Source organism: Canis aureus, chromosome 20 (assembly GCF_053574225.1).
Source record: "Canis aureus isolate CA01 chromosome 20, VMU_Caureus_v.1.0, whole genome shotgun sequence".
Taxonomy (NCBI): Eukaryota; Metazoa; Chordata; class Mammalia; order Carnivora; family Canidae; genus Canis; species Canis aureus.
In genome coordinates, this window is record NC_135630.1 from 6,612,673 (window position 1) to 6,627,272 (window position 14,600).

Below are 14,600 nucleotides of genomic sequence, written 5' to 3' on the forward strand. Positions count from 1 at the left end.
CAGCTGCGTTCCTGCATGAGCATTAGGAACGGGAAATTCTCCAGGCTGCCGGGAAGGAGAGAGACCCGTGGTGCCCAGGACACAAGCTCCGTTTTTGCGCTCTGTGCCTGCTTTAAGATGCGGAATATAGAGAGGTATGAAGCGCCACCATTGCTGTTTTTACTTCTTCAGTCTTGGGTTATGTGCAGACTGGGTTGGACAGAACATTTCAGGTGAAGGAAGATTTTCTGTTTTTATTTTTTATTTATTTTTATTTTATTTTATTTATTTTTTTTGATTTTCTGTTTTTATTGGGAGTAAGTCTGACGGCAGCCCAGGTGGCTTAGTGGTTTAGTACCTGCCTTCGGCCCAGGGCCTGACCCTGGGGTCCCAGGATCGAGTCCCGTGTCAGGCTCCCTGCGTGGAGCCTGCTTCTCCTTCTGCCTGGGTCTCTGCCTCTCTCTGTCTCTCATGAATAAATAAATAAAATCTTAAAAAAAAAAAGAACTTAAAAAAAAAGGAGTAAGTCTGAGAGTTTCACTGATAAAATGGAGAATAGCTGCTCATTTCTGGGAAATAACCACAGCCCACAGTCAAGCTTGATAAGAAATCTAAAAGAGCAGTAACTTATTTTGAGCATAAGCTCATCAGGTGGAGATGGGGCTACGCCAGGAAGAGGGCGACATGCGTGGGCTTGAAGCACATCAACTCCGGCTCGAAAGTCCAAGGAGGTGCAGGCAGTGTCCGCGAGTGGAGACAAAGCCGTGGCTCTGAGCCGATACCCGAGCAGACGAACCGAGAAGCTCACACATTCATAAGGCGAGTCGAGGAGATGATCAAAGGCACCAGCGAAGAGCAGCGACGTCTAAATCTAGCTGTTTTTTCCCCCTTCCGGAGAGATGTTGACATTGAAACTTGGTATCAGTATTTCCTAAAACTGTAGATCTCTGGGTCAGACAAAAAAGCCTCGTGGCAGTGGGTCTTCCAAGGGGGGGGGGGGTGGGGGTGGGGGCGTGGCGCCGGGGGTTCAGCATGCAGCCCGCGGGGAGAGGTGCACGCGTCCAGGGTTCCAGGCACGGAGCTCTAAGTGCTTAACATTTCTTTTTTTTTTTTTTTTTTAAGATTTTATTTATTTATTCATGATAGTCACACAGAGAGAGACAGAGAGGCAGAGACACAGGCAGAGGGAGAAGCAGGCTCCATGCTGGGAGCCCGATGTGGGATTCGATCCCGGGTCTCCAGGATCGCGCCCCGGGCCAAAGGCAGGTGCCAAACCGCTGCGCCACCCAGGGATCCCAGTGCTTAACATTTCTAAGGCTGCGGCCCTTCATATGTAAAAGCGAAATAATGATTCAAAGTTCTGTTTTGAGAAACCAGAAGATAATTAGCAAAGTGCCTCAGAGACCGGGAGGGGTGTTGGCTAGTGTCCCTATGACTGCTTCCGCACGGGCTTTCTGAGGCTCTGCTGTGTCGACAGAGGTGTCTAAACAGAGGTGGTCTAAGTCAGGAAATACCAGATCGTAGGTGCAGAAGTAAAAGGACCTCAGGGTGTGCAGCAGAGCCGAGGAGGTGCAAGAGGGGAAAGCGTGTGCAGCGCTGCGCGAACACCACCAGGCAGGAACCGGGCCTGCTCGATGCCGCAGTGCCTGCATTTTCCTGCGTCCCCTTCTGGGCCTCTAGGTGAGGCGACCTGTAAACCGCAGAAAGGTGATGGTCACGTGTAGGACTTCCTTTGCTTTCAAGTTTCAGGGTGAGGCCTGGTGCCTCTGTCCGGGGATGAAGGCCCTGTAATCGTGCAGCACAGGCTGTGGCTCAAGTGCACGCAGGACCGCTGTCCCTTCCTGCAGCAGCATAGAGCCCAGCACAGTGTTGTGGGGACCTTGGTCCAGGGGGGCCCCCCAGTCCCCAGGCGCACCCCACACCCGTCTGGGCTGCCTGCACTTCAGAGCCTGGAGGACACTGCATCATGCTTGGCCGTGCAATGCAGGGGGCCAAGCCAGCAGGGCAAACACTGGGGGGAGACGTGGACCTGCGGAAAGGATCATGTTTAGGATCCTGACTGCCCCAAACTGTAGGGGGTGACACGCAGAGAGACCATTCACGGAACCCTGGTGCTGAGCCGTTGTTGCAGGAGCCTGGAGCCCCAAGGGGAGGCCTTGGATTGGAGGACTGCCTGGGGTCCCCATCCTGACCCTGTGCGAGCCCTGCACTCCAGGGGGAGACTCCCATCCTGACCCCCCGCATCCTGGGAAGGAGCCCCCATCCTGAACCCCATCACCCTGCACCCCAGGAGGAGCCCCATCCTGACCCCTTGCACCCTAGGAGAAGCCGCGTCCTGACCCCGCACCGGGAGGAGCCCCCACCTGACCCCGCACCCCGGGTGGGGCCCCGTCTGACCCCTCACCTCGGGAGGAGCCCCGACCTGACCCGCCCCCGGGGGGAGCCCCGACCTGACCCGCCCCCGGGGGAGCCCCGACCTGACCCCGCACCCTGCAGGCCCCCGCGCCCCGGGGTGGGGGTCACCGGCGCCTCCTGTCGGGCGGCGGGTGCGGCGCGGCCCGGGCAGGTGGTTCCCGGCGTCCTGGGGGAGGAGCCGCCCCGCCCCGCCCGCCCGCCCCGCCCCCCGCCCCGCGGCCCGAGCGCCCGAGTCACGCCGCTCCTCTCTCCCGCGCAGCCTGCAGAGGCCTGTCCCGCCCCGCGCGCGACCGCGGCCGCCGCCCCCGCGAGCCCAACGCGCTGGTGCAGGTCTCCGTGGCCCAGCCCGCCGCGCCCGGCCCCACGCGGTACGCGAGCACCGAGGTCGTGGAGGTGAGTGCGCCCGCCCGCCCCCGCCCCCGCCCTGCCCTGCCTGCCCTGCCCTGCCCTCCCCTCCCCTCCCCTCCCCAGCCCGCCCTGCGGCTCCTGCTCCTGCTCGCTCCCCCCTCCCCTGCCTGCACCCTGCAGCCCCCTGCCCTACTCAGCGCTCCTGCCCCTGCTCCCCCCCCGCCCCCCACTCGTGCAGACGCCCTGAGAGCCCAGCCCGGCCCGGAGGACGCAGTTCGCGCGCGTCCTCAGCGAGTGTCCCCTGCGCTTGGGGAGCGCCCACCTGAGCTGGTCAGCTCGGCTCCCGGCCCCAGCATCAACAGATGACTGGCGACTGGCCTCTGCCTTGAAACAATCTGCCCTACTGACAACACACTTTACTTTTCTTTAGTAAAGAAGAAAAAAAAATCCCATTCTGAATCCTTAAACAGAGCATGAGTAGAGAGAGAGAGAAAAAAACACCTTAAAAAGAAAGGATGAAGGCTGACCTGGGAGCCTTAAAAGAGACTCAGAACGTGCCCCCCCCGCCCCCCGACCCCCCAGAGAAGGGAGGTGCTCCCCGCTGCTGGTTTTGCCCCGTGCCCCTGGGTCTGCCCGCGGGACCCTCCCTTCCTCTGCTCTCTCCGTGCCTAAAGTGCCTTGTTTTTCAAAGAAAGCTGGACGGTGACTTTGAGACGAGCTGAAGGGTGTAGATACCACCCCCCAGACGACAGATTTCCTATTTACAGTGACTGTCATGAACACACCAGAACGTGCCGGGAGGAAGCATGTTATCGTGTTGGACCAGATTCAAAAGAGGAAGTGTTTCCCTTTTGATTATTTTTCTTCTCACCACGCAGACTTCGTGGACTTCGTGGATGGGACACCCTGGAACCCCTGGGACTTCACAAAGTGCATTTGTGCCTCCCCAGCTCCCCGGGCCCTACATGCACGTCCGTCAGTCTTTTTTTTTTTTCTTTTCCGGCGGTCTGTCTTGGAGGAGGAGCTCCTCTGCCCTGCGAGTAGCCTGCCCTGCACCGCCCGCCCGGCTCAATACTGATCCCCACCGGGCTCCACTCTTGCTCCCTTGCAAATAGCCCAGAGCCTGCAGGGAGCCCTGAGGCCGCCTCCTGGAAACGTTAGGCTCAGGCTGGTAGGGTCCGCAGGTAGTGCTGCAGCCCAATTAACCAGAGTTGTCTCATTCAGATGCTGAAAAGTTAACTGGAGTTGTAAAATTGTTCATTTCTACAAAAAAAAAAAAAAATGCAAGTATTGCTCTGGTTTAATTATTCCAAAAACATTGCCAAAGCTTAAATGATTCAGACACACTTCCGATGTTTGTGTTTGAACATACACAGCTGCTTGGGCTGTTCCGCTGACTGTCTTTCTCCAAAGTGTGTAACACAGAACTGAACAAAAAGCGGCGTTTGTTGCACGAAAGGAGGAAAGGTGGGAGAGCGGTGGCCAGGGAGGAGCTCGGACCTTCAGACCTTCGGGGGCTCGCAGCCGCCACCTGCCCACCCGGCGGGCGTCTCAGGCCAGTTGGCCATATGCTTATTTAGGGGTGCAGAGCTCCATGTCGTATGTCAGCTCTCTACAGACGGACCCACGGGCCTTGAAGGTCCCGCGCGGCATCCTGAGCCGGAGGTTTGCCACCCCCGAGCCCTCATCTTTAGCTTCTTTCCTTAGTTTCCAGACAGGTCTGAGAAAAAACACGGCTGGACAGCCGAAGGCAGATGGACATCATCAGAGCATGGCTTTCCATCGAGTCATTACAGAAAGGGGGCAAATGGTACTTTATGGGAAAACAGCCTCATTTTATTTATTTTTTTAAAAAGATTTATTTATTTATTTATGCATGATAGACATAGAAAGAGACAGAGACACAGGCAGAGGGAGAAGCAGGCTCCATGCAGGAAGCCCGATGCGGGACTCGAACCCGGGACCCTGGGATCGGGCCCTGGGCCAAAGGCAGGCGCTAAACCGCTGAGCCACCCAGGGATCCCAAAGCAGCCTCATTTTAATCTGGTGGCCAACACCTGACATTATTTGCGGGTCCACTCACGTCCCTTAAACGTATAGCGAGCGCCCTGGCGCCGACCCGAAGGGAGGCTTCTGCACGGAAGGAAAGGGAGGTGTTTCTCGGCCGCTAGCGGCTCTGACTTGGGGCAGCCCGCCTGCTACCGAAGCCTGGTCCGTATTTGGGGCCCCGGGCCTCGCCGTAGCCGGTGAGCATCACTCGGCGGTTGAGGCCTCTCCTGCTATAGAACCCGTTCCTAGAAAAACACGCGCGCGCACACACACACACACACACACGCACATGCGTCCTGCGGCCTCGTGTGCCCCCTGCAGTCGCCGCCGTCGGGGACCCAAGCTGTCTGCTTGTGCCGTTGCAGGGAACAAGAGACCCGCTCTTTCTGACTGGGGTCACCTTCCCGTCCGAGTATCCCATCTATGAGGAGACCAAGATAAAGCTGACGGTCTATGATGTCAAGGACAAGGCTCATGACACCGTAAGTACTTGCACTTATTCCTTTTCTTGGGGGGCAGAGGTGGGAAGGACTTCTGCTTTTCCACGTGATTGGGTTTGACTCTGAGTGGCGTTGCTCAAAGACGGTGTGTGCGACGTTTGCAGCTTGCTCAGGACCCGCGTCCCAGCCTCCACGCCCACCCCGTTCATTTGCTCTGCTGCCAGATGGGCAGCCGCTTAGGAGCCAAAGCTTTCGGGACAGGTTTTTCTGTTTTTCGAGGAGCCTGGCTTGATCTCTTGGCTTATGTTTCTGTTTTTTATTTTATTATTTAATTTAATTTAATTTAATATTTTATTCTGTCCTGTTTTGTTTTATTTTATTTTATTTTATTTTAGGACAGGGTTTTCTGTTTTTTGAGGAGCCTGTCTTGATCTCTTGGCTTATGTTTCTGTTTTTTATTTCATTTTATTTTATTTTATTTATTTTATTTTATTTTATTTTATTTTATTCTATTTTATTTTATTTTAGGGCAGGGTTTTCTGTTTTTCGAGGAGCCTGGCTTGATCTCTTGGCTTATGTGTCTGTTTTATTTTATTTATTTTATTTTATTTATCTTATTTATTTTATTTTATTATTTTATTTTATTTTATTTTATTTCAGGACAGGTTTTTCTGTTTTTCGAGGAGCCTGGCTTGATCTCTTGGCTTATGTTTCTGTTGTTGTTTTATTTATTTTATTTTATTTTATTTTATTTTATTTTTTATTTTATTTTATTTTATTATTTTATTTTTTATTTATTTTTATCGGAGTTCAATTTGCCGACATATAGCTGTTGTTGTTTCAAAGAGTTGCGGAAGGAGTCCCGCTGTGGAAGAGGTTAGCCTTATATAATTTTTCAGGACTTTCTGGATGTGGGATCATTCTAAAACAGTGAATCCGTGCAAGCACTCTCCCCCTGTCCTCCTGAAGATGTTCCTGGCACCAGAGCAAAAACAGAAGGTGCAACAAGGGGTACCGGGCACCCTGTGTATAATCGGCGTGGAGGTCACGTGCAGACCCCAAGGCCTTTTGTCCTAAATTCTTCAGTCTTCCTACAGGGTCTGACTTTCCTTCCACTTAAGTCAGACCGCCCGGCTAGATGGTCAGGTGCCCGGGCACTATCTCTAGGGGCCGCTCTCAAGATTCCTGGACAGAATGGAATGCTGTTGGTTCGGTGCTGGGAGGGGATGACCTAAGAGGGGCCGCCTCCTGTAAAGCCCTCGGGTCCCCAGGAATCGTCTGTTTCCCAGGCAGGGAGGCTGGTGAGGATCACTGGCGAGGCACAGGCCCAGGGACACTCTGCAGGCAGGGGGCCTCCAGGTTCCCGCAGAGTTCCTGCCGAAGCCAGGCTGCTGGGCGCAGGGAATCCCGCGTGCCCAGCCTGGGGGAGACAGCGCGACCTCAGATAGGTTATGGGTCCAATAGATGGCGGAGGAGGAGGAGGAGGAGGAGGAGGAGGAGGAGGAGGAGTGGGAGATGAAACTGCCGGGGAGGAGCCAGCAGAGAAAGGTCACAATGATGGGCAGATGGGCAGGCGGCTGTGGGTGCGGGATCCTGCGCTACGGAGACCGATGCCTCCCCTATGCTCTTGATGCGCCAAGTCCCCCAAAACATCGGAGTCAGGAATGTTCAACCCCTATGGGGTCTCAACCCCCTTTGCTCTCCCTCCTTTAAAATGTGCCTGGACCGTAATGCTCTCGGGATAGAGAATCGGCTTGCTCACCAGTTGGGCCTTTTGTTGGCGTCCAGTCTGGAGGCTGAATAGGTAAGGTCTTCTGGAGACTTCCTTCCTTGATCAGAGGCGTCATCACATGAAAGTATTGGGTGAACTGGAACCCCTGCTGTGAAATAAGACCCGGGAACTCTGACCGTGCTTAAGAAAGGCGGCCAGCTGCCGTCTACTAGGAGCTGTTAATTGAGGCATAACCTCCTCAAAATAGCTAACGGCTCTGGCGATGGGAGTGCAAACAGAAACACAGCTTATCCATATGCTCGTGGTTCCCGGGGACACACAGTCCTTACTTATCCTGGCACTTGTTCTCTCGTTTATTAAGGTTTTTCTCTGGGGCTGGGGGAGGGGGGAGGGGGGACGGGGAGGCAGGAAGTGGTTTTCAAGTGCTGAGCACTTAACAACCTCAAGACATCTATGACCACAGTACTTTAAAGGCCTAAGAAATGGGACTGTGTGTCTGTGTCTTAGAAAACTAATGAAATTACGTGCACGTATTTAAAAGTAGCTTGAATATTTGATCCCAGCAAATCGTCGATCATGTTAGGCTGACCCAGAACAATGAGATTTTCTACCGACTGAATGCTAATTCGTTGAGCCAGATGACTGGGTTGCTTGCCCTTTCCTATCGAATTTATCATTACTTGGAATTCATCAGTCACACAAATGTGTTACCTTGCCATTTCGTGCTCATTGGCGTACCTATCAACACTAGATTTCGTTTTGTTTTTAAGTATTTTATTTATTTATTCATGAGAGACACAGAGAGAGGCAGAGACCCAGGCAGAGGGAGAAGCAGGCTCCACGCTGGGAGCCGGATGCAGGACTCGAATCCAGGACCCCGGGGTCACGCCCTGGGCTGAAGGCACACGCTCCCCCGCTGAGCCCCCCGGGCGTCCCCAGCGCTAGATTTCTTAAAGAGAAGTGGCGACCTCTCCTCTGTGCCCTTGAATCCGCTGTTTTGTGCCTGCTGGTTATTCCCGTGCCCCCCTAGACATTGGACCCAAGAGCGACCATCTCACTGGCCGCACTGGAGCGGAAATGCGGTTGGTCTTGGTGACCAGGGAGGGGCGCGTCCGTCCAGAAGGGCCCGCTTCCTCCCGCTGCAGCCGTCAGGTCCTCACCTGCCTGCCGCGGGGGTCTCGCACCTGGGAGGTCGCGGCGGAGTGGGACGGGTCACGGCGTCGTCATTGAAGTCCCGGTGGCCTTCCCACTGTTTTCCTCACCAGGAGGAAATGCTGTGTCGTCCCAGGCCGCGTGGAGGTCGCATGCAGCTGCTCACCCAGCTGTTGGTGCGACCGAGAGCGAAGCCCCGGGTGGGGACAGCAAAGCCCGGGTTCCAACGGCGAAGCCCGTGTCTTCTTGGACACGTACCGGCTGTTTGCTCCGGCTTAACCTTCCCGGAAGCTGCGACAGCACAGGGCTGTCAGTGTGACTCTGTTCACAGGGCTCAGCCCTGGGGGTCGGGCTGGGGACACGGGTGCGTCACGCGTCGCAGGAAGGACTCCGAAGACGGCAAGACTCACACAGGAAAGAGCATCACCCTCCAGCCCGCGTCCCCCCCCTTCCCCCTCCGGGCCCCCGAGGACACCGTCACCGCCGGCCCCAACTGGGCCTCGCTCGCAGCAGGGACGGGCCGCGCTGCCCCGGTCCTGTCCCCGGAGCGAGCCGGTGTTTGCTTGTCCCTGACTCGGTGGACGCTCGTCGACAGGCCCCGCGTCCAGGACGACCTGAGCGTCCCCAGGTGAGGACGCATGGCACTGCTCTCCACACGGAGGCCCAGTTGAGCGTTTTTGTGTTTTTTTTTTTTTCTTTTTGTTTTTTCGTTTTGTTTTTGTTTGTTTGTTTTTGTGTTTTTCTACGGAAAAGAAGATCATTCACAGTTAGCATATCGTGATGTGGTTTGATTTCCTACACGAACGTGCTAGACGGTTAGGTCCGTGCCGCTGAGGTGCAGTAGTGCCCGCGGGCCTTGTCCCCCGGTGGCACGGTGGAGGCCGACTTGTGGAGCACGAGGCACGTGCAAGCTCTGTGCCCAGCGGGTCACCCCTCAGCCTCCAGAACCTCTTGGAGGGACGTCTCACCTTTGCCCATTTTAAAGGCGCAGAAATTGAGATTCTGCAAACTCAAGTAGGCCAAGCTCAAGAGGCGGTCTTGTGTCCAGGGAGTGTGGCGTTAGGGTCTCCCTCGTTTTCACTCCCACGGGGTGTTTCGACGGCGGCCGGTGCTCTACAAGCATTCTTTAATTGCATCTTCAAGGTTGATTGCTTGAGAAAAAAGTGTCCGTATGTCAGTGTCGGGGAAAAACATACCCCCCGCATCGAAGTGCTTAGATTAAGCATGTATTACTAATTGCAGATGCCTGAAGAAGTAAAGATTTTATTTTATTTTTATTTATTTTAATTTTTTAAAGACTTTATTTATTCATGAGAGACAGAGAGAGAGAGGCAGAGACACAGGCAGAGGGAGAAGGAGGCTCCATGCAGGGAGCCCGACGCGGGACTCGATCCCAGGACTTCAGGATCAGGCCCTGGGCTGCAGGCGGCGCTAAACCACTGAGCCCCCTGGGCTGCCCAGAAGTAAAGATTTTATTTATTTATTCATGAGAGACAGAGAGAGGCAGAGACACAGGCAGAGGGAGAAGCAGGCTCCACGCAGGGAGCCTAAGGCAGAACTCGATCTCGGGACCCCGGGGTCACGCCGTGGGCCGGAGGCAGGTGCTCAACCGTGGAGCCTCCCAGGCTGCCCCTGAATACGTTTCGTGAAGCATCCAGCTAATAGTCCGGGAAAAAAGAGCTGTTATGACCTGCTGTGAAACAGTTAAGTTCACGTCTTGCTTTTGCCTTTGTCCACCCGGCCCTTTGCTTCTGTGCGGAAGGCACAGGCCTCTCGCTTGCGTCGTCACATAGTTTGCAAAGGGAGTCACCTCCAATCCACGTGGAGGTGGTTCAGGGTTCGGAGATGCCGCTGCCCTTCGCAAATAATTCTGCTTCCTTTCTGCTGATAAATGGGGTATATTGACAAAGAGCATATTTATATTTCACTGAGGTATAATCCATGTATGATAAGACGGACGGATCTAAAGCATTCTGTTCATTGAACATAACATGCTCATCATTCCAGAAAGTTCCTTCGTGCCCGTCCTGCTCAGTCACTACCCCACATACTCTGAGGCCACTGCTTTTCCATATGGAACGACATGGATTCGTTTTACTTGTTGGAATTTACGTGAATAAAATCATATAATATGTGTTCTCTAGCTCCTGGTGTCTTTTGCTCAGCATGTTTTTGAGGTTCGTACATGTACGAGTGGGTATTATTACTGAGTGGTGGTGTGCTGTAGGGATACCACAGTTTCTTTCTTTTATTTTTTCTTTTATCTTTTATTTTTTTAAATGATATTTCCTTTTTCTTTAAGATTTATTTATTTATTTATTTATTTATTTATTTATTTATTTAATTTATTTATGAGAGACATAGAGAGAGAAAGAGAGGCAGAGACACAGGCGGAGGGAGAAGCAGGCTCCATGCAGGGAGCCCGACGTGGGACTCGATCCCTGGACTCCAGGATCGCGCCCTGGGCCAAAGGCAGGCGTGAAACCTCTGAGCCACCCAGGGATCCCCCCCCTTTTTTTTTAAAGGTTTTATGTATTTATTCATGAGAGATAGAGAGGCAGAGACACAGGCGGAGGGAGAAGCAGGCTCCATGCAGGGAGCCCGACGTGGGACTCGATCCCTGGACTCCAGGATCGTGCCCTGGGCCAAAGGCAGGCGCGAAACCTCTGAGCCACCCAGGGATCGCCCCCCCTTTTTTTTTTAAAGGTTTTATGTATTTATTCATGAGAGATAGAGAGGCAGAGACACAGGCAGAGGGAGAAGCAGGCTCCATACAGGGAGCCCGACGTGGGACTCGATCCCTGGACTCCAGGATCGCGCCCTGGGCCAAAGGCAGGCGCGAAACCTCTGAGCCACCCAGGGATCCCCCCCCTTTTTTTTTTAAAGGTTTTATGTATTTATTCATGAGAGATAGAGAGGCAGAGACACAGGCAGAGGGAGAAGCAGGCTCCATGCAGGGAGCCCAATGTGGGACTCGATCCTGGGACCCTGGGGTCACGCCCTGAGCCGAAGGCAGACGCTCAACTGACTGAGCCACCCAGGGGTCCCAAAAAGTAGAGTTTTTTATTATTAATTTATAGGAACTTTCCATATATGTGGACATAAGTGCTTTTAGGAATATACATGTTACCAAAACAGAAGCGATGTATGTGTTACAGGCCCCCTCCTCCCTTTGGCTTGCCTTGTAATGTCCTTAATGGTGTCTTTTGTTGCTCAGAGGCTTTAAATTCTGAGTAAGTCCAGTTTCTCAATCTTTTCATAAGTACTTTTCACGCCCTCAAGTATCGTTATGCCCTAGTGTCGTGACAATATTCCGCAGTATCTTTTTTCAGAATGTTTTATCCTTCTGGCCTTTACATTTATGAAAGAGATAGGAATCAAAGTTATTTCCCCCCTACGTAGATGTCTAGTTATTGCAGTATCGTTTGTCAAAAAAATCCCTTTTTCTTCACTAAATTTAGTCGGTGCCTTGACTAGGAATTCAGTGGTCTAAAAAAAATAAAAATAAAAAATAAAAAATAGAAAATAAAAAAATAAAAAAGGGAATTCAGTGGTCTAAAAAAATAAAAATAAAAAAAAAAGAAAATAAAAAAATAATTAAAAAAAGGAATTCAATGGTCGATGGGTAGACATGGGTCTGTTTCTCAACAGTCTGTTCTGTTCCGTCGATCGCTGTGTGCAGCTTCACGACCATGACGGGAGCTTCGTAGCCTTATGGTGAGTCCTGAACTCAGGGCATGTAAGACCTCTATCTTTGCTGGCCTTGTTCTTTTTTGTTTTTTAAGATTTTATCTATTTATTCATGAGAGACACAGAGAGAGAGAGGCAGAGACACAGGCAGAGGGAGAAGCAGGCTCCATGCAGGGAGCCCCACGTGGGACTCGATCCTGGGTCTCCAGGATCACGCCCTGGGCTGAAGGCGGCGCTAAACTGGTGAGCCCCCGGGGCTGCCTGGGCCTTGTTCTTTTTATCAGCATTTTTGTTTTTGTTGGCCTATTCCAGAGCCTTCGTTTTTCCACGTAAATCTGAGAATTGCTTGCCGATTTCTTCAAAAAGCCCGTTAGGATCTTGACTGGGACTGTGTGGAGTCTCTGGGTCACCACAGAGGGGGCGGGCACCTTAGCGCCGCGGGGTCTCTTGACTTGTGCATACGGCAGGTGCATCGTTCCATTTATTTAGGCGTTTAGATTGCATCAGGAATATATTTGTGACCAGATCATTTGTGCGCGGTCATAATACATTTTAAGACTCGGGTATTTTGGATGGATTTCCATGCTGAGGTCCAAGGCATTTTTTTTTTTTTTTTGGTACGAGGCAGTTTTGAAGGCAGAGCTGTAAGGTCTCATGTGTTAGCAGACAGAAGCACGATTGCTTCCTGCGCGTGGACCTCGTGTGCCGCGGTCTTGCTGAGTTCGCCCGCCACGTGGCGGTTCCCAGGCGTCTTTGGAGGACTCCACAGGGTCCGGTGAATCCACGAGCCTGTCGCCTGGGATCAGTGGCAGGTGTCCGTGTCCTCTTCAGCCAAGGTGCGCCTGAGCTTTACCTGGGCACCGTCCACATGCGGCGGGGCTGGCAGCAGCACGTCCGGGCAGCGGGTGGCGTGGCTGGAAGCGCCCGGAGTGTTTGCAGACCCGGGGCGGGAGCTCACCCTGAGCCGCCCCAACCCTAGGCTGCACCGCTGGCCTCTCTCGGATTCGGGAGTTGCCCTCTGTCCCCATTTTCTGTGAGTCTCGATCATGAACGGTGTCGACTTCAATCAGATGGCTTTGGGGGCCCTTGTCGAGGTGCTCAGGCCTCCTGTCACCTCCGTGTTGCTGGAGAGGACCGGGGGGGCCTGAGCTCGGGGCCGCTCTCGCCCTGATCCTCAGCCTTGCCCTTGTGCCCCAGCTGCAGGCAGCCCCGGGCTGTCCGCGGCTTGACAAGTGTCCCCGGGTGTGGCCCGAGCTCCACGCCGGGGACACATGTCCTTAGGGGTCGATGCCCGCCCCGCCGGTTCGTACGCAGGAGCCTCGTCTCGCTGCCGCCCAGCCAGGGACAGCGGCCCCGCACGGGCACTTGCCGTCCGGGCGGACCCGTCAGTCCTCGCCGTTTATTGCCTTTTGGTTAATCTGCACCCGGTCCCCCGGCGGGGTCAGCACAAACCGTGCCCCGCTGCTGGGTCTGAGCGCTCAGCGTCCCCGTGGGGGCAGCATTTAGGTTCTGCCCCTTAGCGTCCATGCCACCCCCTGTGTTTGCATTTCCACCCGTCTTTCCCTTCCCCCGTGGTTGTGTATCCGGTGCACGCGGTCCACGCCGCCCTCGATGCTGTCTTCCCTTTGCCTTCTTACTCCTGATCTCTCCCTGCGCACAGTACCCCCCTCCATCATCCGTCCAGGGCCTTTGTGGGAGTTTGCTTTTTTGCTTGGGCTCCCATGATAGAGTAGATAGCGTATTCGACGCTTCCTTACTTCCCATAAGACAGTGCCGATGTCTGCAGGGAGGGACACTGGCTGCCTGGCAGCGGGTAAGAAAGCGAAGGCGCTCGCGGAGCAAAGGATGTTCCTTTGCAAAACCTTTAGGCCGTGAGGCTGAGAGGCGGCCACATCCTCACCTAGGGGAGGTCAGCACAACTGTACTTCGCGTATTTTCACACGTGGCGATCTATAAATGTGTGAGTTTTAGAGACCTTGTAAAACTTAGTGGAAAAAAAAACACACACACATACACACACATACACGTAAGACAATAATACCTACAATGGATTTGCCTTTTTTCCAGTTAAAGCAGATGTAGAGCCTCTTTCCATTCTCTTCTTAAAGCTGGGAAACTTATTAATCACAGACACAGAGGACCATAGTTCACCCCGTGTTTCCAAATGACCATTTGGACATTATACTCAAGTGGACGTTAGAGACAGGCGTTTAATATTTTACCATTGTAAATTTTTGAGCAGTGAGCACTTCTTTTTTTAAGGACCGTGAGCTCTCACTGGGAAAAGTGGTTGGGGGGGGCGGGTTGCGGGGCGATTCTAATTTAAACGCGTTGAGTCGACAAAGTGGAATTTAGTCATGTCTATATAAATCTAATTGGATGGGTGTTGCCCAGAAATTTTAGGAAGCATTAGGGAGCAGGAAGGTAGGCAGTTAGGTTTGACCTAAGAATACAGCTTATGTACATAAGGAGAATTTAATACCAAAATCTGATGAATTTTTTTAAAGCAATAACCAAATTTCAATTAAAAACAGAGGTACGCAAATTAGGATTGAAATAGCGTTCAGTAGAGTTCATCTTCTTAGAAACAGAAAAATATGACCTGAAAAGCAAAAACTGTTCAATATTAGTATGTCTGTCAACATGTTCCATTTTATTAATGACTAAAGGAAAAAACTCATTTGGATCTGTCAATGGATGCTAAAGATGCATTTAATGAATGTAGTGGCTACAGCTAATAAAAAAAGAAATAGACATCATAGAAATATTATAAAAATCTATCCTAATAAGATAAT

At 52.7% G+C, this 14,600-nt stretch overlaps 1 protein-coding gene across 11 annotated transcripts in view; it reads left to right on the forward strand.

Annotated features, from left to right (window-relative positions):
• INPP4B (inositol polyphosphate-4-phosphatase type II B) overlaps positions 1 to 14,600 on the forward strand; it is a 711,205-nt gene that overhangs the window by 394,071 nt on the left and 302,534 nt on the right. For 10 of the 11 annotated variants that reach the window (XM_077860913.1, XM_077860916.1, XM_077860927.1 and 7 more), the window contains exons 5-6: positions 2,654 to 2,787; positions 5,157 to 5,273. In XM_077860913.1, the coding sequence (XP_077717039.1) occupies positions 2,654 to 2,787; positions 5,157 to 5,273 (251 nt within the window). Of the gene's footprint in view, positions 1 to 2,653; positions 2,788 to 5,156; positions 5,274 to 14,600 lie in introns of those variants that run through there. The other variant, XM_077860922.1, reaches the window with a different exon arrangement.